The sequence below is a fragment of the Oncorhynchus clarkii genome, chromosome 12, assembly GCF_045791955.1.
Source record: "Oncorhynchus clarkii lewisi isolate Uvic-CL-2024 chromosome 12, UVic_Ocla_1.0, whole genome shotgun sequence".
NCBI lineage: Eukaryota > Metazoa > Chordata > Actinopteri > Salmoniformes > Salmonidae > Oncorhynchus > Oncorhynchus clarkii.
Genome location: NC_092158.1, coordinates 72,329,149 through 72,354,195, shown reverse-complemented (window position 1 = coordinate 72,354,195; position 25,047 = coordinate 72,329,149). Strand labels below are relative to the sequence as shown.

Genomic DNA, 25,047 nt, shown 5'->3' with positions numbered 1-25,047 from the left:
AGCGGTGCTAAGCCCAAACGACAGTGGCCTTCCCCTCAGTCACCCCAGGGCCCTGGTCACTTAAGACTTTGTCTGGAGTGGAGTGACAGTCATTCTTCTCTTTTCCCTCTGCTGGAGAAGTAAGTCGCCTCACACGAACCCTGACTCTCTTTACCCCACTTCCTATAAAGTCACAAGCTCTGGTCTGGCCTGAGCCAACACAATGCTCTCTCCAGCACCCCGTTCTGGAAAGGGAAAGATGGCAGCTTGTGAGCGTCCAAAGATTCCAGTGCTCACATGGAAACAGGGGTTCACTGGGCCCACACAAATCAAGTTATTTGATATCAAGCCACGCCCAAATTTCATACAGGATATATCCATTACGATGAATCATAAGACTGAAGGTACTGTACAGCAGACAGATTGGGAGCATAATATGCTTTACAGTATCTTCTGTTTTTATGATTCTGTATATCCTGTTTGAAATTTGGGCTTGATTTGGAATAATTGTGGCCTTCCCCTGTATTATGAGAACGGGCTTTAAGTGAAACTTCAAAAATGAGGCCAGGGAAACACAGATTATTCATGTGTGAGGACGTTAGAGACTAAGATTATATGGTTTCTATGTGTTTCAGTAGGCTTTCTCAGAGTATGCGTCTTATGGTGGTGTGTTTGTGCTTGTTCATGATGGGGGTTTTAATGAGGCTTGAGGTTTTTCTCCTCTGCCTTCTACGTTATTCTCAAAGTTATGACGATAACCCTTAATTAAGTGTGATCTGGTGTAAATGAGCTATGACGAGCCAAAGGGCATAGCTAATAATCAGACAGACCATCTCATTGCCATGTGACTCCTCTGGGTGGTCAGAGTGTATATCTGCTTTAATAGCTTCTCATTCCTTGCAGACTGGATGTGCAAGATAGCCTAGCGGTTAGAGCGTTGGGCCAGTAACCAAAAGGTTACTGGTTTGAAGCCCCAAGCCGGCATTGTGGGACAATCTGCCGTTCTGCCCTTGAGCAAGGCAGTTAACCCCCAACAACAACTGCTCCCCGGTCTCAGATGACATGGTCGTCTTTTTAAGGCAGCCCCCCACACCTCTCTGATTCAGAGGGGTTGCCATAAATGCGGAAGACACATTTAGGTTGAATGCATTGTTGTGCAACTGACTATAAGTATCCCCTTTCCCCCAATATCATTCCAACGGGCAACAGCTATGCAGTAAAAAAAAAAAATGGTCTAAATTAGACTATTGTTCTAGGACCACAAAATGGAAAGTCTCTCTGAAAGCTTTCCACAGCAGGTGTGTGTGTGTGATAACTGTAAAACTTTCCGTTGCTATTATTCATTATGTGTGTGAGATGACGTCTCATCGTCCTCTTGTTCCCCCTCAGTCCATCCTGCTGCTGGGAGGCGTGGCTCTAGCCTGCTTGGCCCTGGACCTCCTCTTCCTGCTGTTCTACTCCTTCTGGCTGTGCTGCCGGCGGAAGAAGAGCGAGGAGCAGCCCAACGCCGACTGCTGCTGCACCGCCTGGTGTGTCATCATCGCCACGCTCGTCTGCAGGTGAGTCCCACATGGAAAGACGTACAGCTCTGATCACTCAACAGACCCTTGGTTCACTACCTAAAATACAGGCCTAGCTGTAAGGAGGTGGGCCATCTCTAATTTCAACATGTAAAGCCTGGGACTGCAGACGACAATGCAAGGATTAGCAATGTTCACCATCACCCCTTAACATCCTCGATTGGCCCTGTAGTGCACCGACATAAGCGCGTTCCATGCATGATGGAGCAGTTTGTGCCTTTTTTAATCTCCTCCTTGATACCTTTGTTATCTAACACATTGCCAGCAGTCTTCCTCTGAGATGAATGAACACCACCCACAGTGTCATACGTGACTGGCTTTAAGACCTCATGCCTAGTCTGCCGGAGGGAATTTATTAGGGGTTTAACGGTACATGTATTCGTACCGGACCGTTCGGTACAGGGACCTCGGTTTGGTCCATACTGTGAACCCGAGTGAATACATAAAAGATATTTACAGTCCAAAATAAAAACACTAGACCTGTGTCTCTTGAGTACATTTCAGGCTATTCCGTTAAAACAGCTAGTTCCTTTGCATAATTTTTTTATCAACATTTTAATTTTAATTGCCGCATATCAAACTGTACTTTTGTGAGGTGCAGAAGTTAATTATTTTTGTATGATGGTGAGTGGTGGGATTGATTAACCAGAATTGGAGGGTCTTCATTCATCGTTTAAATCTCCAGTTTGGGAACATTTTGGCTTCCCAGTAGATTACAGCGCCGATGGACAGAGAGTTGTGGATAAATGCTTAACAGTATGTCGTTCAAGGAGATTAGCCTATGCAGCTGCCAACACCTCATGTTGACACCCCAGTATACCGGAACAAGACAGAAACGCTAAGAAATAATAACAACAACATCGTCTCCCCTCTGCATTCAAGCATTCTTTGGCAGCTGATTCTGACCTGGCCAAAGAAATTACAAGAGCGATTGTAAAAAATAAACAGTCTACCAGTCTTCGGTTTAGTGCTCGAGCAACTATCATGGTGCATTAATAACCAAGAGGGAAGGGTACATTTTATATGTATAGGACTGGGAAAAATCCACTTGAATGGCCCTCAACAGGTAAATTCCCACCTCTCACATAGTTCGAAACGCAGCATCAGAGTGGAAGCTTGAGAGGCCCAACATAACAGTTCTGTCACAACAGACAATGCCAGGAACATTGTGAATGCTGAACATTGTGAACAGCATTTAATTTTCCCACTGTACCGAAACCAAACTGAAACGTGACTCCAAAACCGCAACACGTACCGAACCGTGGGTTTGGTGAACCGTTACACCCCTAGAATTGATGAATAGTTTACTCTGCTGCAGGCTGTGCTCTAAGGAGAACAGAACTGTGACCTGTCTCCGAACTCATAATGGACACAGGAGGTATTTGACACACACACACTGTCAGATGCCACTTTTATTGTTGTTTATACTTCCCCCCCTTCTGAACTGAGGATACAAGAGCAGATCTTCATTTGACATTGGACTTCACAAACCATGGGTTGCATGCTGTAGTCTGGGGATGACAGACAGGACCCCCACAATTCTTCTAAACTTTGACCCGTAAATTTAATCCCTTTGAGAAATTATTCTGTTTTTGTGTAGGTAAACAATTTATCTGCATTAAAGGGATGTAGTTTGGTATCTTGTAGCATCTGAAAGCTGCTGCTGATGGTTTAGTGTCTAACTATTGTGGTGAGATGGTGGTATTTTTAGAACTAATCTTCTGCTTACTTCATTGAAGCTCTCAATTGGAGGGTAGGCTACTTGGGCGCTTGCTGCTTGGTGTTAACCCCTTCCCGTCTGGTGTTCACATTTTTTAAACAATCTAGCATCTACTCAAGCAGAGAATGAGAGGTGCACAGGGTTAAAAGGCTTGACACCACAAATCCCTCTACTAGATACTTTCTGCAGTCTGCCTCATGAAATAATCCTCAATCACGGCTACTTTTTTGTATCTAGGCTGTTAGCTTTCCTTTCTTAGTCTAGGTTATCTAACTACTTACAGTTGAAGTCGGAAGTTTACACACACTTAGGTCATTAACTTATTTTTCAACCACTCCACAAACTTCTTGTTAACAAACTATAGTTTTGGCAAGTTGGTTAGGACATCTACTTTGTACATGACACAAATAATTTTTCCAACAATTGTTTACAGATTATTTCACTTATAATTCACTGTATCACAATTCCAGTGGGTCAGAAGTTTACATACACGAAGTTGACTGTGCCTTTTTTAAATAGCTTAGAAAATTCCAGAAAAGGATGTCATGGCTTTAGAAGCTTCTGATAGGCTAATTGACATCATTTGAGTCAATTGGAGGTGTACCTGTGGATGTATTTCAAGGCCTACCTTCAAACTCAGTGCCTTTTTGCTTGATATCATGGGAAAATCCAAAGATAACAGCCGAGACCTCAAATTGTAGACGAGTCGGGTTCATCCTTGGGAGCAATTTCCAAACGCCTGAAGGTACCACGTTAATCTGTACAAACAATAGTATGCCAGTATAAACACCATGGGACCACGCAGCCGTCACACCGCTCAGGAAGGAGATGTGTTCTGTCTCCTAGAGATGAACGTACTTTGGTGCGAAAAGTGAAAATCAATCCCAGAAATGTCTTCTGGTCTGATGAAACAAAAATAGAACTGTTTGGCCATAATGACCATCGTTATGTTAAAGGAAAAAGGGGGATGCTTGCAAGCCGAAGAACACCATCCCAACCATGAAGCAGAGGGTGGCAGCATCATGTTGTGGGGGTTCTTTTCTGCAGGGGGGGCTGGTGCACTTCAGGAAAATGATGTGGATATATTGAAGCAACATCTCAAGACATCAGTCAGGAAGTTAAAGCTTGGTCGCAAAAGGATCTTCCAAATGGACAATGACCCCAAGCATACTTCCAAATTTGTGGCAAAATGGCTTAAGGTCAACAAAGTCTAGGTATTGGAGTGGCCATCACACAGCCCTGACCCCAATCCAATAGAACATTTTTGGGCAGAACTGAAAAAGCTTGTGGTGCATGGAGACCTACAAACCTGACTCAGTTACACCAGCTCTGTCAGGAGAAATGGGCCAAAATTCACCCAACTTCTAGTGAGAAGCTTGTGGAAGGCTACCTGAAACGTTTGACCCAAGTTAACGTGTTATGGCTGCATCCCTTGTTCTCAATTTCCTCCTGAAGACATACCCTAATCTAACTGCCTGTAGCTCAGCCCCAGAGGCAAGGATATGCATATTCTTGGTATCATTTGAATGGAAACAATCTGAAGTTTGTGGAAATGTTAATTGAATGTAGGGGAATATAACACCAATAGATCTGGTAGAAGAAAAAAACTTCAAAAATGAGCGAGCTACATGACATTGAGCATGAAGTCACCCAGGTGTCCCACACAAATGTACCCAAGTGGCCGAATTGGTACAGTGATTCATTTTGAAGGAAAGAACGATATACAAAATACATAAATGCTATTCTAACACTCACCCCCCCAAAAATATATATTAAAAAATATATATATATTTAGAAAAATAAATAACAAGAGTAACTATTTACACATGTTCTATTTACAATATTGTGAAGACCCTCAGTCCTCTACACAATATTGTGCTGCTGGTGCCATGGCCCATAGCAGTCTCTTTTTGGTGTAAAGCCGAGGCTTACTGAACAGGTGGTGCAGGTGATGGGGCATTTCCTGTTACAAAGGGCACAACGGCATCTCCCTACTGTGCCCTTTTTGCCCTGAGGCACATTCATGCCTGCAGAGATGAATCTGGTCAGGTGAACACCACTGGTTGGAGCAGAAGGGACAGAGGTAGAGGGGACAGAAGGTGCTACAGTGGACTTGCTGTAGCTAGCAAGCTCCTGGATGAGCAGCTCCCTGAAGGCTAGCTGTGAGATGGGAGGCTGTCCACAGACCTTGGCCATTTCCTTCAGAAGGATGAAGGAATTCACCACAGCAATGTCAATGAAATTATAGAAAAATGTCTTGTACCATTTCATGGTCTTGTGGAGAACATTGTAGTATCATATCCTACCTCCCATGCCCTTGTTGTAGTCCTTCACAGCAGCTGGAATGGGGACATTTTTTGTGGTCCATGCCCCGCTACCGTCCTTCACACGCCTGACGACGTGATCGCCACTGGAGGACTTGTGGATAGTTGTGCACATGACCACCTCTCTGGGATCCATCCACTTTACAAAGAGCAGGCCATCTTCACAAATCCATCTCATGGTACCCCGCTCAGCACACTTAGGCATTTTGTTCACCTTTGTTTTTGGAAAGCCCTCTCTGTTGGTCCGAATGGTGCCACAAGCCCACACTTCTCGCTTCCTCAGCTCTGTAAACAGGGTAGGGCTTGTGTAGAAGTTGTCCACAAACAGTTTGTAGCCCTTCCCCAGCATAACGGAATCATAACTCATAACGGAATCATAACTCAGTCCATTACCAGTAGCAAAACTGTTTATCCCCTCATAAACACAAACATTGCAAGTGTAGGCACACACAGAATCTTTCAAAACAAACAGTTTGTAACCCCATTTGGTTGGTTTGTTACGCATGTACTGTTTGATGCTGATTCTGGCCTTTGAGGCTACCATCCTCTCATCGATGAACAGGTTCTGGGAAGGCTGAAAGTAGGTCTTGCAGGCCTCAACGATGCTGGGGTAGAGAGGTTTGATTTTGCAGAGCCTATCAAACCTTGCGGTGCCTCTCTTCTTGTCATTCTCCCCATCAACTTCTGGGTCACTGATGTGAAGCGCCCGTGAGATAGTCAGAAACCTTTTAGAAGACATGACAGTGGTGGGGAAAGGCAGTTGATAGAGAGATGATGTTTTCCAGTAGTCCCTCAGAGTTTTCAACTTCACCAGCCCCATGTAAATGACCAGTGAAAGAAAGCAGAAAAGGTCTGACATGGAAATGGGCTTCCATGCCTCTTTCTTTCCTGCCTGCTTCTTAGCCCCATACTTGTTGATTCCCTGGCGTTGAACACCAATAACTGACGAGGTGAAAAACAGTTGAAAAAGTTGAAGGGGGCTGTACTTTGCAGTCATGTCTAGTTGAGGTGTATTTAGAATTTTAGCGCTCTGCAATTTCACTGGCTATTGGCCAGGTGCCAGAGAGGTTAAAGCTGGTGCGAGAGAGGTTAAAGCTGGTGCGAGAGAGGTTAAAGCTGGTGCGAGAGAGGTTAAAGCTGGTGCGAGAGAGGTTAAAGCTGGTGCGAGAGAGGTTAAAGCTGGTGCGAGAGAGGTTAAAGCTGGTGCGAGAGAGGTTAAAGCTGGTGCGAGAGAGGTTAAAGCTGGTGCGAGAGAGGTTAAAGCTGGTGCGAGAGAGGTTAAATCTGGTGCGAGAGAGGTTAAAGCTGGTGCGAGAGAGGTTAAAGCTATTGAAGTGGTTGTTGTCTGACTGAGAGACGCTATTATGAAGATGAGGACATATTGATTCTGTTTAGAGTAAGTTGATGCCACAGAACACTGAATAAGTGGAACGAGGAAGTTGGAGAGGCATTGTTGTGCAATGTAATCTTCTGTATGATTATGAACAGTGAAGAGTGTTACACAGAAACCTTTTTTTGTGGTCATGTGATGGGTCTCAGCTGTTATTTTTATTTATTTTATTTAACCTTTTATTTAACTAGGTAAGTCAGCTGTTGAACAGCTCTAGGATGAACCACAACTGGTTTAATGGCCAGCCATATTTAGGCTTTAATTTGCATCATTGGTATATGCAAGTTCCTGCGCTGCACTGCAGTCAGCATTGCCGTAGAATCATGCCAGTTTTCAGCGTCTCTGTCTGAAACCTTGGTTCCTTACCAAACACCATGCCAACGCCCCTATTCTCTTGGATAGATGTGATAACCGTGAGGCCTCGTCTCTGCAGGTAGTCCTCCAGCAATGTATTGGAAAGTAACGAAAAAGTTAGGAAAACAAAGGATTTCTCACATTCAACCTGAAATCATGTGACAAATGAGCCCCCACTGTAGTTTCCATGGCAACATCCTCTCAGAAGCCAACTCAGGACACAGAAGAAGACCCAGAGGGGCTGGCTCAGCGCAGGCAGGGCTCTGGCTCAGAGCAGGCAGAGGGATACTCAAGGACTCTGGTGGTTTAGCGTTAGAACCCTTTGAATGACAATATTGTGGTGTCAATCTTGCGGAGCTAATCACACTAGATGGCATACTGTACTGGACAAAATGTAAGCGCAACATGTAAAGTGTAAAGAAATACAAGATCCCAGAAATTTTCCATACACACAAAGATTATTTCTCTCAAATATTGTGCACAAATTTGTGTACATCCCTGTTAGTGAGCATTTCTCATTTGCCATATCATATCAAGAAGCTGATTTAAACAACATGGTCATTACACAGGTGCACCTTGTACTGGAGACTATATAAGGCCACTCTAAAATGTGCAGTTTCGTCACACAACACAATGCCACAGATGTCTCAAGTTTTGAGGGAGTGTGCAATTGGCATGCTGACTGCAGGAATGTCCAACAGAGCTGTTGCCAGAGAATTGAATGTTAATTTCTCTACCATAAGCCGCCTCCAACAACGTTTTATAGAATTTGTCAGTACCGTGCTGTATTTATGTCTGTAATAAAGCCCTTTTGTGGGGAAAAACTCATTCTGATTGGCTGAGCATGGCTCCCATGACTGGGCCCCTGCCCAGTCATGTGAAATGTATAGATTATTTATTTCAATTGACCGATTTCCTTCTATGAACTGTAACTCGGTAAAATCTTTGAAATGTTGCATGTTGTGTTTTATATTTTTGTACAGTATACTTCAATGGGATGGCAAAGTATCACATTGGGGTAAATGCTAAGGACGATATACCCTTTCACTATCAAAGAGTAGCTCTGTGTCTAGTACAGTGGGAAACCAGACCAAACTGTTGTCTGTTTCTGAGTCCTTCTTTCTGGAGTCCCTCCCAACCAATAATTTACACGGCTGTCTGGAATAACAACAGGCTAGTCCACCACAGTCACACAGACAAGCTTTGGAATCCCTGGGTCTCACAAAGGGTCATGTTCTGAGTGGCAGTGACAGATAAGTGAACAGTGCTTGCTGTCTGTCAAAATAATGTTCCTAGAAAAACCTTCCTTTTCGATTATGCAGCCCCTTTGTGAGTGATCTCTTAAGACAAAGCTATTGGCCAGAATGGCCACTCTATATTGTCTGAGGTCTGGGGCACAGCCCAGTATTTATGACTGATGAAAGGTTTTTCGTCTTCTCACCTCAGTCTCCCTCCATCCGTCTGTGGGATAGGCACTTCCCAGCCTTCTGTTTTCAAGGCGCTGTGACCCAGGTGGTACCTCTCCCTGAACTGTAATTGCATCTCTGGTTGAATCTGAATGATGGATATCTGTCCTCCCTGAACCCCAGTGAGTATTGACCATCTGCACCTGTCGCTGCCTTAACAGTGAGCTTCTGGAGTCTCTCTGCCCGCCTCTCCTGCCCTGCCCCTCCTGTGAGAACGAATCCATCCACATGATGCAAGTCTCTGCAAGCCCAGGCAGCTGAAAATATTTCTTCCCGGCTGTGGGAGTCTTATCGACTCCCATCTATGCTTGTAGAGAGAAGAGATTCATCAAACTCTCTTCGCCCTACCCTCCTTTCACAGGCTATGAGAGGGTCTCTCCCCATTGGGAAGGAGCACAACCCATAAAAAGCAGCGAAGATATCATGAATTGAACAAGACTACTCTCTGTGCTTAATATTGTGTAATTCATGTGGTCTGTGCTAGGGATGGGCCCGGTTAACGAACGTTAGTATTTGATTATTTGCGAGTGTACATGTGTAGGCCTATTTTAACATTGAAAAGGCTTTGTCTGAATTAACTAAAATGATCCATGAAGTGACATTACTACATACAAGTAAATACCGTGACATTTGACATTCTTCATTTAATAAAACAAACCTTTTATTATAAAATAGACACACATTAATATTAAAAAAGACACACTGGTAGCCTTCACACATTTCACGTGTGTAAATCGGTAGGCGATGTGAACAAAACCTTTAAACAGGTCAACATTCACAAAGCCGCTGGGCCAGACGGATTACAAGGACATGTACTCAAAGCATGGGCGGGTCAAGTGTCACTGACATTTTCCACCTCTCCCTGACTGAGTCTGTAATACCTACATGTTTCAAGCAAACAACCATTGTCCTTGTGCGCAAGGAAGCAAAGGTAACCTGCCTAAATGACTACCGCCCCATGGCACTCACGTCTGTAGCCATGAAGTGCTTTGAAAGGCTAGTCATGGCTCACATCAACAACATCCTCCCGGACACCCTAGACCCACTCCAATTTGCCTACCACCCCAACAGATCCACAGATGACAAAATCTCAATCGCACTCCACACTGCCCTTTCTCACCTGGACAAAAGGAACATGTGAAAATGCTGTTCATTGACTACAGCTCAGCGTTCAACACCATAGTGCCCACGAAGCTCATCACTAAGCTAAGGACTCTGGGACTAAACACCTCCCTCTGCAACTGGATCCTGGACTTTCTAACGGGCCACACCCAGGTGGTAAGAGTAGGCCACAACACGTCTGCGCGCTAATCCTTAACACTGGGGCCCCTCAGGAGTGTGTACTTAGTCCCCTCCTGCATTCCCTGTTCACCCACGACTGTGTGTACAAACACAACTCCAACACCATCATTAAGTTTGCTTGGTGTCCACATCACCAATGAACTATCATGGTCCAAACATACCAAGACCGTTGTGAAGAGGCCACAACAACACCTTTTCCCCCTCAGGAGACTGAAAAGATTTGGCATGGGTCCCCAGATCCTCAAATGGTTCTACAGCTGCACCATTGAGAGCATCCTGAGCGGTTGCATCACCGCCTGGTATGGAACCTGCTCGGCATCTGACCGTATGGCACTACAGAAGGTAGTGCGAATGGCCCAGTACATCACTGGGGCCAAGCTTCCTGCCATCCAGGACCTATATAATAGGCGGTGTCAGAGGAAAGCCCATAAAATTGTCAGAGACCCCAGTCACACAAGTCATAGACTGTTTTCTGTGCTACCGCATGGCAAGCGGTACCGGAGCGCCAAGTCTAGGACCAAAAGGCTCCTCAACAGCTTCTACCCCAAGCCATAAGACTGCTGAGCAATTCATAAAATCGCCACCGGACAATTTACATTGATCCCCCCCCCCTTTTGTACACTGCTACTCGCTATTTGTTTGTTACCTATGCATAGTCACTTCGCCCCCACCTACATGTACAGATTACCTCAACTAGCCTGTACCCCTGCACACGGACTCGGTACCGGTGTATACAGCCTTGTTATTCTTATTGTTACTTTTTATTTTAGTCTACTTGGTAAATATTTTCTTTGTCTTGAACTGCACTGTTGGTTAAGGGCTTGTAAGTAAGCATTTCACGGTAAAGTCTACACTTGTTGAATTCGGCGCATGTGACAAATAAAGTTGGATTTGGTTTATTGTGAGCCAATCAAAGCGGCACTACAGTCAGAGGCTATATATGTAGCCTAGCAGGTGAGTGGGGACATTTCTAATCCATGCATAAAGGAATAGAAACAACGGAAGTTAGACTGTTTTTTAATCTGAAGCTCGCCGTTAATGTTCCATTGTAGGGCATTACATAGGAGAAGCGTGAGAGATTAGTACTCTGCCAATGACTGTGCCTGTTATAGCAGCACGTGTCCCGCGTTGGACTGTATCCGTAGATGGTTCTGATGGAAAGGTTGCCTTGTGCATGGCCCAGCAGTGCCCAAGAAAGTGTTCAATCAAATAGTTTGATGCCACCACCACCCCTTCAAATGAGAAGCCAACAGCGGGCCGGGACATAACTCTCAAGGTGGGTATACGTTATAAGCTTAGTCCTGAGTTCCACTCTGGGCTAGGAGTTGTTGTACTTGTAGACAAGGAAGGGGAATGTGGTCTCTCACACACTGACCCCTGCCCGTCCCCCTGATACAGCAGCAAACAGTTTTACAAAAAAGCACATGTATTTCAGATATCCGGTATTTAAAAAAATAAAATATTTTTTTGTATTATTCGAATAGGGAAAATATTTCAAATGCCCATCCCTAGTCTGTGTGCATGGAAGCCTTTTTTGGGGGGGAGAAAACAAATCCGGTCTGCCATTAATGATACACAGTAACCAAAGTAGTGGATGGTTTTGTAACAGAGAATCTTAACTGTCATGCACTTTGTGTTGTGTGTTTAATAATCTGCCAATAAAGATTTTGGAGGATGAGGAAACAGCTCCTTCAGCTGTAATTTAGAAAACATGACCTTTGTGTTGTGGGTTCAGCCCCCAGGCCACCCAAACAAGTAAACAGTTTAGTCTGTTTCCTCTCTTTGTTTAGTACTTCTCAGGTCATGGCATCATTGTCAACACAGAGGCCCAGCCAGGAGTCTCAAGGCGCTGAAATGGAAGTCGTTCTGCTCATCTAGGGACGGACAGGTGGACACACAGACAGCAAACTGTGGACAGTCACTGTCTGTAGCTCATACATAGATGATCAAAGCGGAAATAGGAAAGCAGCCACAAACACAGAGCAAAATGGCCTCATGACAAGTGACAGGAGAAGGAAGGACAGACAGATAGACATTTAAAAAGGGCTGATATCTTCTGCTCATTATCTTTTTCAGTGTGTTCCTGTTCACCTGTTGACCACATGGAAAAAGAGGCCTCGGCTCTTCATGGATCCACCCAAATAAATGGACACTTTTTTTTAAAGAATCCAACCATCTGCTTTGTGCAGTTTATGTTCAGCATTGTGAAGGTGTGAGAACACAGCCTAAAAAAAAATTCCACTCCGTATCTGTCTGGAAACGAAGCCTATTCTCTCATGTATAGATGAGAGGCCATCATGGTAAATAAGAATTTGTTCTTAACTGATTTGCCTAGTTAAATAAAGGTTAAATAAATAAATAAAAAATGTATAATAATACTATGTAAGTAATCCTCTGGGATTTGACTGTTAGGCCAGATACTTGTATAAGCATACAGTCTCAGAGGAGTCATGAGAAAGGGAAGAACAACCTGAGAGCAGAGCAAAGAACTCCCACACGTACTGAAAACTGAGTAATGTCTTACGAATGGAAGACGCCCAAGAGAGACACATTAAACGCTTCCATATCCCGAATAAAGAGTTCATTTATTTGGGAGAGCTTGTGAAATCCAAGCATGAGCTTTTTGCTGACTCAATTGTGGAATCTTCCTGTTTTTGTCACATTCATTTATTAAACACTGGGCTTCGCTGAATCCTGTTTTCACTCCCCATGAGTTGGATCAGCTCAGAGCCATCTTGTTGGATTCAGCTGAAATCACTGCAGAGCGGCTCACAAAAGCATGGAGACTTGATGAGCATGTGGGCTGCATGACAATTACTCTCTCCCTGTGTGTCGTCGTCGTGTGTGTGGTGAGAGCGTGGGGAAAGTGGGATTAGAGCAATGAGTAAAAATGCCGCATGTGGAATATCAAATTCAGTTTAATGCCACGTGAATGACAGGCAGTGTAAGTTTATGGTCCAACTGTCATGAAACTTGAGAGAATCTCTGCAATTTTGTTTTACTGAAGTCTTGCACAAAGCTCATGATTTGAGGGAGTCCTCGCAGTCACATGCCCATCTTCTGTCACTTTGTTACGTTTTGGCTGTGAAACTTGAGGTTGTCGAGATCAAAGGAGTTGTTGCTGCTTGCATAATTAAAGATGATGGAAATCCCAGGCAAGAGCCTAGGAAGCAGAACTGCCTTTCATGTAAATCCGTTTTTAGGCTTGACATTGAGTGTGCGATAACATCTTTCTGGTTTGTCTTCAGCCTGCTGTAAACTCACTGTGCTGGTCGATGACAGGGAGATGGAACTCAGATATGTCATTTCTGGCATTTTCTTTGCGAACACCTAAACATAAAGCACTTAAGACGTTGTCTTGCTGCTTTGTCGGTCCTGAATCACTGACATTACAGTGAGAGAAACAACAACGCTCTGTACATTTCTGTGAAACGGCACAGGGGTGTAATATGAACGACACAAACCGGATGTGTCTAGAAAACATTACAAACTCCTAAACTATCAGGGTGGTCGAAGAGAACACTAAACCAACAAACTAGTGGGGTTGTTGTGTATTTAATCTCTGGCTGTGTTTCCTGTTCTAAGTTTCCACCACAGTTTACCAGTCCCCAGAGGGAGATGTGCTTTGTTTGCCCTGAACACAAACCCATAGTTCCAGCTCACCTTTCCATCCCTCAGAGTATGAGAGGAAGAGATTGCCCTAGCTAGCAGCAGTTCAGGAAATGGCCAATCCCATCCACTCATTGGCTGCAGGGTGAAGAGGAGTGGACTGGCTCCCATTTTAACAGGTGTTTCCCTTGTCAACATGACATTTGATTTAATTCCCTCTGACGTCAGATGCTCTTGTGTAAAGAGGACTGGGGATGTTATGTCACAGGCATGAAGAGTTAAGCCTAAACAGACCTGTTTTTAAAAAAAATTACAAAAATAAATTTAAAAAAAAATGGAAAGATCTGAGCTTCAAATTCACTGCTTGGTTTTATGGGGGGGGTGAACATTTGATATTATCTATCTTACTTGTAGGGTGGTTCGTTGAAGTCTGTTTTTTTTCACAAGATGTCTAGACCGTGTAGGAGGGCTAGATCAGCTTAGTCTTCACAATATACACTGAGGGTACAAAACATTAAGAACACCTGCACTTTCCATGACATAGGCTGACCAGGTGAAAGCTATGATCCCTTATTGATGTCACTTATAAAATCCACTTCAATCAGTGTAGACGAAGGGGAGGCAACAGGTTAAAGGACGATTTTTAAACATGGAGACAATTGAGACGTGGATTGTGTATGTGTGCCATTGAAGGTGAATGGGCAAGACAAAAGATTTAAGTGCCTTTGAACGGGGTATGGTACTTGGTGCCAGGTCCACCGGTTTGTGTCAAGAACGGTTTGTGTCCAGCCAACTTGACACAACTGTGGGAAGCATTGGAATCAACATGGGCCAGCATCCCTGTGGAACACTTTTGACACTTTGTCTATAGATTTTACGCAGGGGATGATTGAATGTCTTTCTCCAGGTTTGTTCTGAAGTAGTTTAACTTGTCTTATGTCTATAATGATTGACTCTGCTTCTTTCTCCCCCTCCCTGAGGTAATTGTCATATTGTACTGCTTTAACTTTGCTCAAAAGTGGTTGCCATGGCAATTTCATAAGTCATTGATGGTGCATCAAAATGTGATATCACTTGCTGTGGCTGCATCGTAGAATTCAGTTTCACTCTTTGTTCAGAGATATTCTCCTCATCTGTCCTTGAAGATTCTCTACTTCAACTGAGACATTATGTTGAGTAAGCCTAGTTTCTGTTGATGTAGCCTAGTTATTGCTGCAGCCTTACATGTATGACACTCAAACTTCTCTTTTGAAATGTTCAAAGTTTTGGTTACTACTGGAATGGCCTGGTCTTGGCTCCATTAGTGTTGAACAAGCTAGATGTTTATCAATGCCAGAGGAACCCTTTGTTTGGCCTTACCCCAGACCCACACCCTATACAGATCATCCTGGCAGATGTACTGACTTGCAGGAATGATGGGAACTCTGCTACGGCTGCAGGAAACCATGTAACCATAGCCTTAGATGGCGTCTGTCTGAGAACCACAACTGAACGTACCTGCTTTAAACATACTGTAGGATAATGGCAGTGAAGCTTTGAAATCCTGCAATACAATGTTAAAAGCCAGTCTGTTTGACCAGAACGTCTCCTTTGATACGCTGCCCTCGGGCCTCCTTCCATCTTGCTTGTACAGTTCCTCAAACTGCCTCATAATGATTTCATCATGTAATCGGCCTATTTACTTTAGTTTATAGCTCTGAAGGACTCTGCATGGAGCCTGTCCTCCATCTGATGTTGTGTGTGTGTGTGTGTGTGTGTGTGTGTGTGTGTGTGTGTGTGTGTGTGTGTGAACTGTAAATGGACTGTCCTTCAACAAGCTGCTGTACACATGGAACGCTCCTCCAGTTTGCATGTGTTCAGCTGAGAGTGACCATATGGTCACCAGGCTATTGTTTGGCCTGGCTGTCTGGCTCGGCAGTCTCTCAGTCAGCAGGGAGGCAGTGATTGTGACGCCTATTGAACTGCTCACAATGGGAGGGAGTTAGAGAGAGAATATTTATTATTTTAATTATGTTAATATTGTAAATCTCCAAAGTAAGCTTTGGCAATATGTACATTTTTACGTCATGCCGATGAGCAAATTGAATACAGAGAGAGAGAGAGAGATGCTGTAGTGACCCCTGGTGGTGAGGTATTTGTTTCCCAAAGGGGAAAGAGGTTAAAAGTAGTGACAACTCCTCCTTAGACAAGGTTGGGAACCACTCTAGCGCAGTGGTTCCCAACCTTTTTTTGGTTACTGTACCACCATCTGAATTTTTCTCTGCCTGGAGTACCCCTGAAGTACCCCCTCATGTGCATTTTACCAGTAGACCTATGGTCTCATGAGTCTTCTCAAATACTCCCTGTGGATAGGCCAAGTACCCTCAAGGCTCCTGGTACTCCTGGTTGGGAACCACTGGTCTAGCACTAGCTGGCAGGCAGTAGGTCTTTGTGATAGCCAGGATGGCTCCCCCTATAATCTCTGGCCTTCATGAATGGGCAAGGGTTGATGTCCTGTGTCAGCCTTTGTTAGCTCTGGTGTGGGGCTCTGGGCATTGCTGACCCATTCCTCTTGGTTGCTATGGACTCTGTATAGGGAGGCTTACTGCTGGAGCTCAATGCTGCCTGTTTAGTAGCATCTATCCCTGGCAGAGTTGATGCAGGGTTCACACGCCTACCCCGTATGTCTGTCTGTCTGCCGTGCTGTGCCGACCCCTCTTCCTCCTCCTGACCGCTTCCTCTCCTCCCCTTTGTCTCCCTTCAGCGCCGGCATTGCTGTTGGTTTCTATGGGAACGGCGAGACCTGTGACGGCGTGAACAGGCTGACGTACTCCCTGCGCCACGCCAACCGCACGGTGGCAGGAGTGCAGAAACTGGTAATACTCAGAACTCCCATTGAAATAATGACACCCCAGCAAAATCTCTACTGTCACAGCCATAACATGGGCTGGGCCCACCATTCACAGTCATCATACTGTTGATCACTATAAGGAGCAGTGATTCCCCTGCTAACCCCAAATAGATACGATATAATAAACACTATTGATTTTGTCTATCCCCATAAGGAGTGGGTTGTTTGTGACTTTGGGTGTCCCTCCCTGTGCCTACTGCCTAGGTATCAGACGGCACGGGCTCCCTGAAGCAGACGGTGGATGGCAGTCTGGGGCAGCTGGAGGGCAAGTACGCCAAGCACACAGACTATCTGTCTATCATCCAGAAGCTGCAGGGCCAGCTGGACGAGCTGGTGAGGCAGATGGTGGAGATCCCCTTCTGGGGAAACAGAGACATCTCCCTGGAGGAGCTGGCCGTCAACATCGAGCTCTACGACTGGTACAGGTGAGAGATGGGCAGACTGGGAGACTCAATATATGACATCTCATGACATACAATTTCTATTGTTCACCAAAACCATTACCAGAACCGAGGCCTGTTTGTTTTAATACATCGTTTGGCTATTGTAGGTGAATGTAGTTGGAGTTTGTTTTCCTGTCATGTTGTATGATACATTGCTTGTATTTCAAGTTGGATATTAGGGAGTTTTTATTATTAGCTACTTTTGCTGCTGCCTCATTTACATACAGGAGCTCACAGCAACATGGGTTTAATGGAGTGTGAACAGAACTACACAGCTTCCACTCTGAGAGGAATCCTGCACTAGAGGATTAGCAGTTTACATGAACAGTACGTCATTCCTCGTAGATTGATGTTTATGCTGGTGTCGTGCTGCAGAATTCCACTGCTAGGCCCTTTAGAGAAAGTCATCTCAGTTGATACTCAGAAAAAGCTAAGAAATCTAAGAGACCTCAGATTTTTCTTCAGATGAACCATTTTAGTGGGAGGAGACACTGGATGAAACACACAACACAGTCCTCCCTCCTGTAACTCATGTTAACAACCCTGCAGTGTAAGATTAGTTTATATATCCTCAGTACATTTCACAGTTGGATAGTTGGTCTCCTGGTGAGACCGTCCAGCCAGCCAGTCAGTGATATTCAGTTGGCTCTGTATGAATGTGAAAGTCGTTAACAGAGATGACTGCAGTCAACAGTGGAAAGGCCTTTACAGTTTAATCAGTCTGATTCAGCAGCCGACCCTCCCTGCTACTTCCTCTCGACATCTCAAACACTTCCTCCCTCAGCATCTCGCAGGGGAAGTGGACTTCAAATCACGTCTCCTTCTTGTTTTATGTATGTTTGACGCAATCCCCATGTTTGTATCCTTTTGATTTCTTTAGCAGTACCAATGTGATTTGTACAGTGGTCATAGATAACTTCTCCTTCTTGCTGTACTGTGCTGCGTTTGTCAGCAGGCGTCGGGGTTTCTTCAGTCAGTTGGTCTATAGTTCTGTTGTGTTTGTGGTTGTTCGTGACTGTTATTGTTGTTTTCCACTTCAGGTGGCTGGGCTACTTAGGCCTGCTGCTTTTCAACATCCTCATCTGCCTGCTAGTGCTGTTTGGCCTCATTCGCAACTCCAAGGGAACACTTATTGGGTAAGTCCTACCATGTGAGGGAGTGAACCAAAAAGAACTGTGGGGAGGGGGACCATATTCTGCTGGGCCATATATTTATAGCAATTGTCATGCTATTGAATTATTTAAACAAAATGAAAGCCTCCAACGTGTCAGAAGTTTTATCTCAAGTATCACTTTGTTCGCCCGTTGCAAATGACTTTTGACTGTACGCGGAACACCCTTGTCATTGCGATTATGTGAGACGAATTCACGCTTCCTAAAGTGTCAGCCAGTCACAGTCCATTTGGCACGTGCATTAAAACTAATCTCTCAGAAAATTCCTCTGTCTCAACTCTTGATAATTCTGCAGGGAAGTATGTTAGATCCTTTTTTTAAAGGCTTCAAGGACACAGGCTCAGCGCTGCCTGTCCTCCTCTTCAGTCCCTCCCCTTCTATTTCATTTAATGATCTGTGACTGTGGATACTGCGGGGTCAGTTTGGGAGGCTCATTATCATGTTGGTCAGTTCCAGAGTGTTGGGCTTTATGGTTCCCCCAGGTCCCGCTCTCCTATCCCTCCTATGTCCTTTCATCTCACGCATCCTCAGTGAATCAGACCCAGGCCATCCTCAAGCCCTGCCCAGAGACCAATGAAGGGGTACTTCCTCTAACATAATTAACCCTAACTCTCCTTGTGAGATGAGGGAAACATTATCCCAAGTCCCTGTGTGTGTTTAGGGTTGAAATCAAGGTCTCCCTTTTCATAGCTCAACATTAAACACACAAGCATTTTATTTAGATCAGTCATAATGTGTAATAGCCATCTTTTTGTGTTAAGGCTAAGCAACTCCCAGTCCAAGGCCATGTTCCCTCAATTTTTTTGCGGCATTGAGAACATTTTTGTCTGCTGAGAGCAAACTTGAACGTTATGAAAATTCCAGTGTGTGTTTACTGTGTGATCTGAGCCTGTACCCAGTTTTTTTTGTTAGTTTTAACAGTGGCCAAGTGGGCTGCTGTGGTCAAGTGGGCTGCTGTGGCCATTTGATCATAATGTCGTTCTACCTGAGTGGCCTACCGTAAAAAAAAACAATGGAGAAAATGCATCCCATAACATTTTAGCATAAAATAACTATTGAAATAACTGTTCTATGATACAGGCCTACATCCCATGAGACTTTTGAAAACATGCAGGGCTTGACATTAACCTGTTTAGCCACTTGTCCTTCAGACAAGGAGGTGACTGGAACTGTTGTTGTATTATGTTGAGGCCAGTTTACAAAATAAAAAGTTCTGTTACCTAAATCCCTCATTTGTTTAGGAAAAACATTCCCTATTCCCTTGACCCTTGCTCTTAACGTGACGCATGTATGCATCGCATGCACATGACCAATAAGGCCTGACCTATAGCATATAATAATTACATCAATCAATTAGTTATAACAAACTCTGAACACCGTAACACATGGCAGCAAAAGGGATGCAGAGGACGTGACAAGTAAACTTGAAACCGGAATGTTGACTGGTTGCTCAGGAGGTAAAGGGGAAGTCAAGCGTGTGGAATAAATTTCAGTAGTTGTGGAAAATACTGGAGCTCAAGAAAAAGAAGGTAAGGAGCAAGCACCGAGTGCCTTATTTTATTGAACTAAAATGCTTGATTTGCATTTCAAATCCTTAATGACTCGTATGCTATATGATGACATGAGCAGCTGAATGATTGATACACTGGTGTAGCCTATATAACTATTGAAATCTAGTCCTCGGTGAGTTACGGTATTAAGACCAAACAGGAGGCGCTCTTAGGCCAACAGCTCGATGGTGGTTATACAATACTGCCATACTAAGCCTACTAATGATAATGACATTACTTATTATTATTTTTATAATGATGATCATACTAGTAATAATAACAATGAGATCAAGAAAAGGGAGGGTTGTTATTATTATTTTTTCATTATTATTATTATTGTAAATATAATTTTTCGGACAATTTGGAACCGTGTAAACACTAATAAATGATAAATAATACCAGAGGCTGTTCTAACAAAAAAAATATGTAAAGACTTTATTACAGTATAGCGTAGATTAAAAACAGCCCAATTTGTGAAATTGTTTATCCGACTTGTTGTGGTTGCGTGAGGCTTGGTGCTCACGGAATCAGTAGGCTATTAAGCAAACACTCAAACAGGCAACAGAAGCAGGATCTGTCTTATTTCTGTAGATATATATGGATGATTTATAAAGCCGATCCCATATAACATTTAGGGCTATTGATTACAGACCTAATTAAGATGGCGTTTCCTCTCTCCTCACTTTTCTTAGACAATTAAGGCAAGGGCTGTTTTCTCGTCTCCAAACTCTGCTGCTGCCTCCCACATATGTTGCTTTACTTTGCTATTATGCACATAGCAACATGGTTTAGGAAAAGCACCAATTCAATAGCGTACTGATATTTCAGAACCACGGACAGCAACCTCTATCCAACTCAGGAGAAAGATAATTTGTTATAAAGTAATATTATTTTTATTAGTGTTGCACCTTTGTTGTTATGTAATATAACCATATACAATTTCAGTAGCACTTCTTAGTGATGGACTGTGCCATCCACACAGCCTCCACAATGGATTAGTCCACTCAGACAGGTGCCAATCAGACAGATGTCTTGTAAACAATGATGATAAATCAAAAGAAATCTCGGTCGACCAAACAATCAACCAGTCTACTAAATGGGGTCAGCCCTAAAACGTTGCTAGTGTAAACTAACGGGGTGAATCTATAGTAAACTTGAGTGAAGTTCAATCTCTTGCGTCTCTGTGCGGGCTGATATTTCTTCTGGGTGGCAGTCCTGTTCTAACCTCTGTCCTCGCTCTCTCTCTCTCTCCTTCCGCAGAGTGTGTCTTCTGGGCATCCTGGCTCTGGTTATTAGCTGGGCCTCCCTGGGTCTGGAGTTGGCTGTGTCTGCCGTGAGTGTCTCCATGGGAACATGGCTCTATATCTCTATGTTGAGGCTTGGAACCCAGAGCTGAGTCCAAGTAGTGTGGGAGTTAGAACCTGTACAACCTTTTACCTGAATCACTGCAGTGGGCCAGCTGACACTGAACAAAATAGAATGTTTGGCATGAGGTACTATTATCAGTATGATTCATGAAGTTAGGGTTGTTAACACTTGCCAAGTTTATCTAGGGACAATTGCAAGGCAGACTAGCTACTACAATTTATAGCTGGTACAGTGTGCCGTTCATTGTGCGCGGCATCCCTTTATCAAATATTTAGGACCCAGTGGGATCTGTCTTTATGCAAATCCCCCTCCCACACCATTTCAAATGGATAATTCCCTCCCCTGCGTATGATTCAGAGATGACCCCCCCCCCCCCCCTGCCTCGTCTTCCTTCCGTGACACGATGATGCAGTGAGACTGATTATCCTGCAGACTAAACATTCTCATTATTCTATCTACTGTGTTGTTGGGAAATGTCCTGTTATGCTTTCGGACAGTTTTTTTCCCAGCGTGTGACTGTGTTTTACTCCCTCTCTGCAGACCTCCAGTGACTTCTGCGTTGCTCCAGACATGTTCGTCACCCAAATGACCGAACAGTATGGAGTGCTCAATAAAGGTGAAGATTCATTAAGAGGAATCGTCAGTGTCTTAGATTTGTCACGTTTATTGAGAGATCGATCATAAAGTGAAATCCAGACACAGCAAACTCTACTTTTAAGTTGTTTTGTGAAAGAACGCCGAAAGGCAGGTTTTTGTTCGATTTCTCAGTCACGTAAGCTTTCATATCCTGTTTGTTTTGGAGGAGAACCGTCTGCTGACTATGAATTGCGTTCTCTCTTCAACTTGACAGAACACTACAACAGTTGTAGAAAATCGTTGTAGGGGGAAATGCATAACACCAATGAAAAGTGTGGCTTTAACACAGTCTGTTTGTTTATTTGATCAAATGAGTGTTTCTTTTGTCGTCGGGTACTCATCTGGAGGATGTTTTTGATAGCTCTGACAAATGATTGTCAGCATGCACGCTGGGATATGATGCAGAAATAATGACAGAGCAACGACACATATGCCAAAAGCGCTTTAATATGTGCCAGACAAGCCCAATCACTTTGATGCTCAATCAATTCCCCATCCCACCCTGGGGAGAGAGATAAACCTTTTTATTTTCTCTGGCCAGCGGTGAAATGTATTGCTTTCAGATTTATGGACCTGGGCTGGGGTGCATGAGCTACCTCCTCAAACCTGTAATAGGATTCAATAAATTACCCCCAGAGCATCTGTGGCCGGGCAGACAAGCCAGGGGTGACGGGCTGCGCTGAATTTTAAGTGTCTAATGCGACCTGTGGCGTAATTGGCCAAACTGGTCCCATGATGAGGAGAGAGATGGAGCCAGGGGTGTGTGAAGTAGTGTGTGTGTGTGTGTGACTGAGATAAGACCAGTGGAGGAGGGGGGTGAGGAGAGATGTTATGGTGAAGCAGGCAGGCAGAGTGGGTGGGTGGGTGTGTGTTTGTTCCTACTACAGTTGAAAGTACTGCATCATTTGACACAGTCACCAGTAGGGCTGGGAATTGCCAGGGACGATATAATCACGATACTTAGGTGCCTTCCGATTCTCACAAATCTCACAAGGGAGCCACGAGAAAACAAGTTTTGATCAGTCATGGAAATAAAAGTGCTGAAAACAAATTGGTTCCGTATTTCACAAAATAAGCTATGAAGTAAAAATACTATTATTGCAATATTGTCAAAACGATACGATATATCGTCAAAAATAACACAATATGTAACTATCGATTTAACAATATTTTTCCCCCATCAATAGACCCCAGTTAGTGTCATCCTTTTTCTAAATCACCACTCCAGCTTTCCCTCTCCATTGTCAAGTCATTGCTGGAGAGAATAGAGCTCTCTACCCTGTCATTGTGAATGCCTCTCTGTCTACTCTCCATAGGAATACTAGAGGAGGCGCTCCGGTAAGGAAAGCCTACATTGACTGTAGATCCTGGCTAGTGGAACTGTTGTTAAGACCTACAATTGAAGTCGGAAGTATACATACACTTAGGTCGGGAGTCATTAAAACTCGATTTTCAACCACTCCACAAATTTCTTGTTAACAAAATATAGTTTTGGCAAGTCTGTTAGGACATCTACTTTGTGCATGACATTTTTCCAACAATTGTTTACAATTGTTTACAGACAGATTATTTCACTTATAATTCACTGTATCACAATTCCAGTGGGTCAGATGTTTGCATACAGTAAGTTGACTGTGCCTTTAAACAGCTTGAAAAATTGCAGAAAAGGATGTCATGGCTTTAGAAGCTTCTGACATCATTTGAGTCAATTGGAGGTGTACCTGTGGATGTATTTCAAGGCCTACCTTCAAACTCAGTGCCTCTCTGCTTGACATCATTGGAAATCCAGAGAAATCAGCCAAGACCTCACAAAATAAATTGTAGACCTCCACAAAGGACCGTGTGAAGATGCTGGAGGAAACAGGTAAAAAAGTATATATATCAACAGTAAAAACGAGTCCTATATCGACATAACCTTAAAAGGCCGCTCAGCAAGGAAGAAGCCACTGCTCCAAAACCGCCATTAAAAAGCCAGACTACGGTTTGCAACTGCACATGGGGACAGAGATCGTACTTTTTGGAAAAATGTCCTCTGGTCTGATGAAACAAAAATACAACTGTTTGGCCATAATGACCCTCGTTATGTTTGAAGGAAGAAGGGGGAGGCTTGCAAGCCGAAGAACACCATTCCAACCGTGAAGCACAGGGGGTGGCAGCATCATGTTGCGGGGGTGCTTTGTTACAGGAGGGTCTGGTGCACTTCACAAAATAGATGGCATCATGAGGGAGGACAATTATGTGGATATATTGAAGCCATCATATCTCAAGACATCATGTTAAAGCTTGGTTGCAAATGGGTCTTCCAAATGGACAATGACCCCAAGCATACTTTCAAAATGGCTTAAGGACAACAAAGTCAAGCTATTGGAGTGGTCGTCACAAAGCCCGACAAAACCTGACCCAGTTGCACCAGCTCCGTCAGGAGGAATAGGCCAAAATTCACCCAACTTATTGTGGGAAGCTTGTGGAAGGCTACCCGAAACGTTTGACCCAAGTTAAACAATTTAAAGGCAATGGTACCAAATACTAATTGAGTATATGTAAACTTCTGACCCACTGGGAATGTGATGAAATAAATAAAAGTTTAAATAAATCATTCTCTCTACTATTATTCTGACATTTCACATTCTTAAAATAAAGTGGTGATCCTAACTGACCTAAGACAGGGAATTTTTACTAGGATTAAATGTCAGGAATTGTCATGAACTGAGTTTAAATGTATTTGGCTAAGGTGTATGTAAACTTCTGACTTCAACTGTATGTGCATCACCTCATCTCTGTTCAGTACAGTATCTTCACCCACTGCCTTGAGGCTGGACTCGGGCATTCAGGGATGTTACTGTGTTCTGTGTTTCCTGCGTGTTAACATGCCTGTGTGTTTAAAAGCAGAACTGGAAATTATTGCAAACAAATGTAAGGTGGTTTTAGACTTCAAAGCGAGCTGAACAATTGTGGCATTGCAAGACTTGATTTTAAATTTGTACGCTATTGGTGATATGACTCTGCGAGAGTCTCTTTCACTTCCACATGGTGTCCAGTACATGTTTGTGACCCCTAAGAATGACCTTGCCTTCCACCCCCAAGATTGTTGTTCTCAATTTGCAAAAGGCAGCCTTTGAAAAGGTCACCCTTTTCATTACCTTTATTCCGTTCTATCCTTATTTCATACCTGTCACTCGGCATCAGAAGAGTGGCCGCCCTGGACAAGCCGTTGATTTTATTGCTGCACACGATTTCCTGTTTATTTTGCCCTGGTAAATGAAC

General features: G+C 43.8%; 1 protein-coding gene across 2 annotated transcripts in view; it reads left to right on the top strand.

The window, feature by feature from the left end:
* The window catches only part of LOC139421207 (protein tweety homolog 3-like), a 64,883-nt gene that overhangs the window by 21,185 nt on the left and 18,651 nt on the right, over nucleotides 1-25,047 (top strand). For both annotated transcript variants that reach the window (XM_071171869.1, XM_071171870.1), the window contains exons 2-7: nucleotides 1,369-1,538; nucleotides 16,468-16,579; nucleotides 16,819-17,039; nucleotides 18,098-18,193; nucleotides 21,040-21,112; nucleotides 21,688-21,763. In XM_071171869.1, coding sequence (XP_071027970.1) covers nucleotides 1,369-1,538; nucleotides 16,468-16,579; nucleotides 16,819-17,039; nucleotides 18,098-18,193; nucleotides 21,040-21,112; nucleotides 21,688-21,763 — 748 coding nt within the window. The remainder of the gene's footprint in view (nucleotides 1-1,368; nucleotides 1,539-16,467; nucleotides 16,580-16,818; nucleotides 17,040-18,097; nucleotides 18,194-21,039; nucleotides 21,113-21,687; nucleotides 21,764-25,047) is intronic.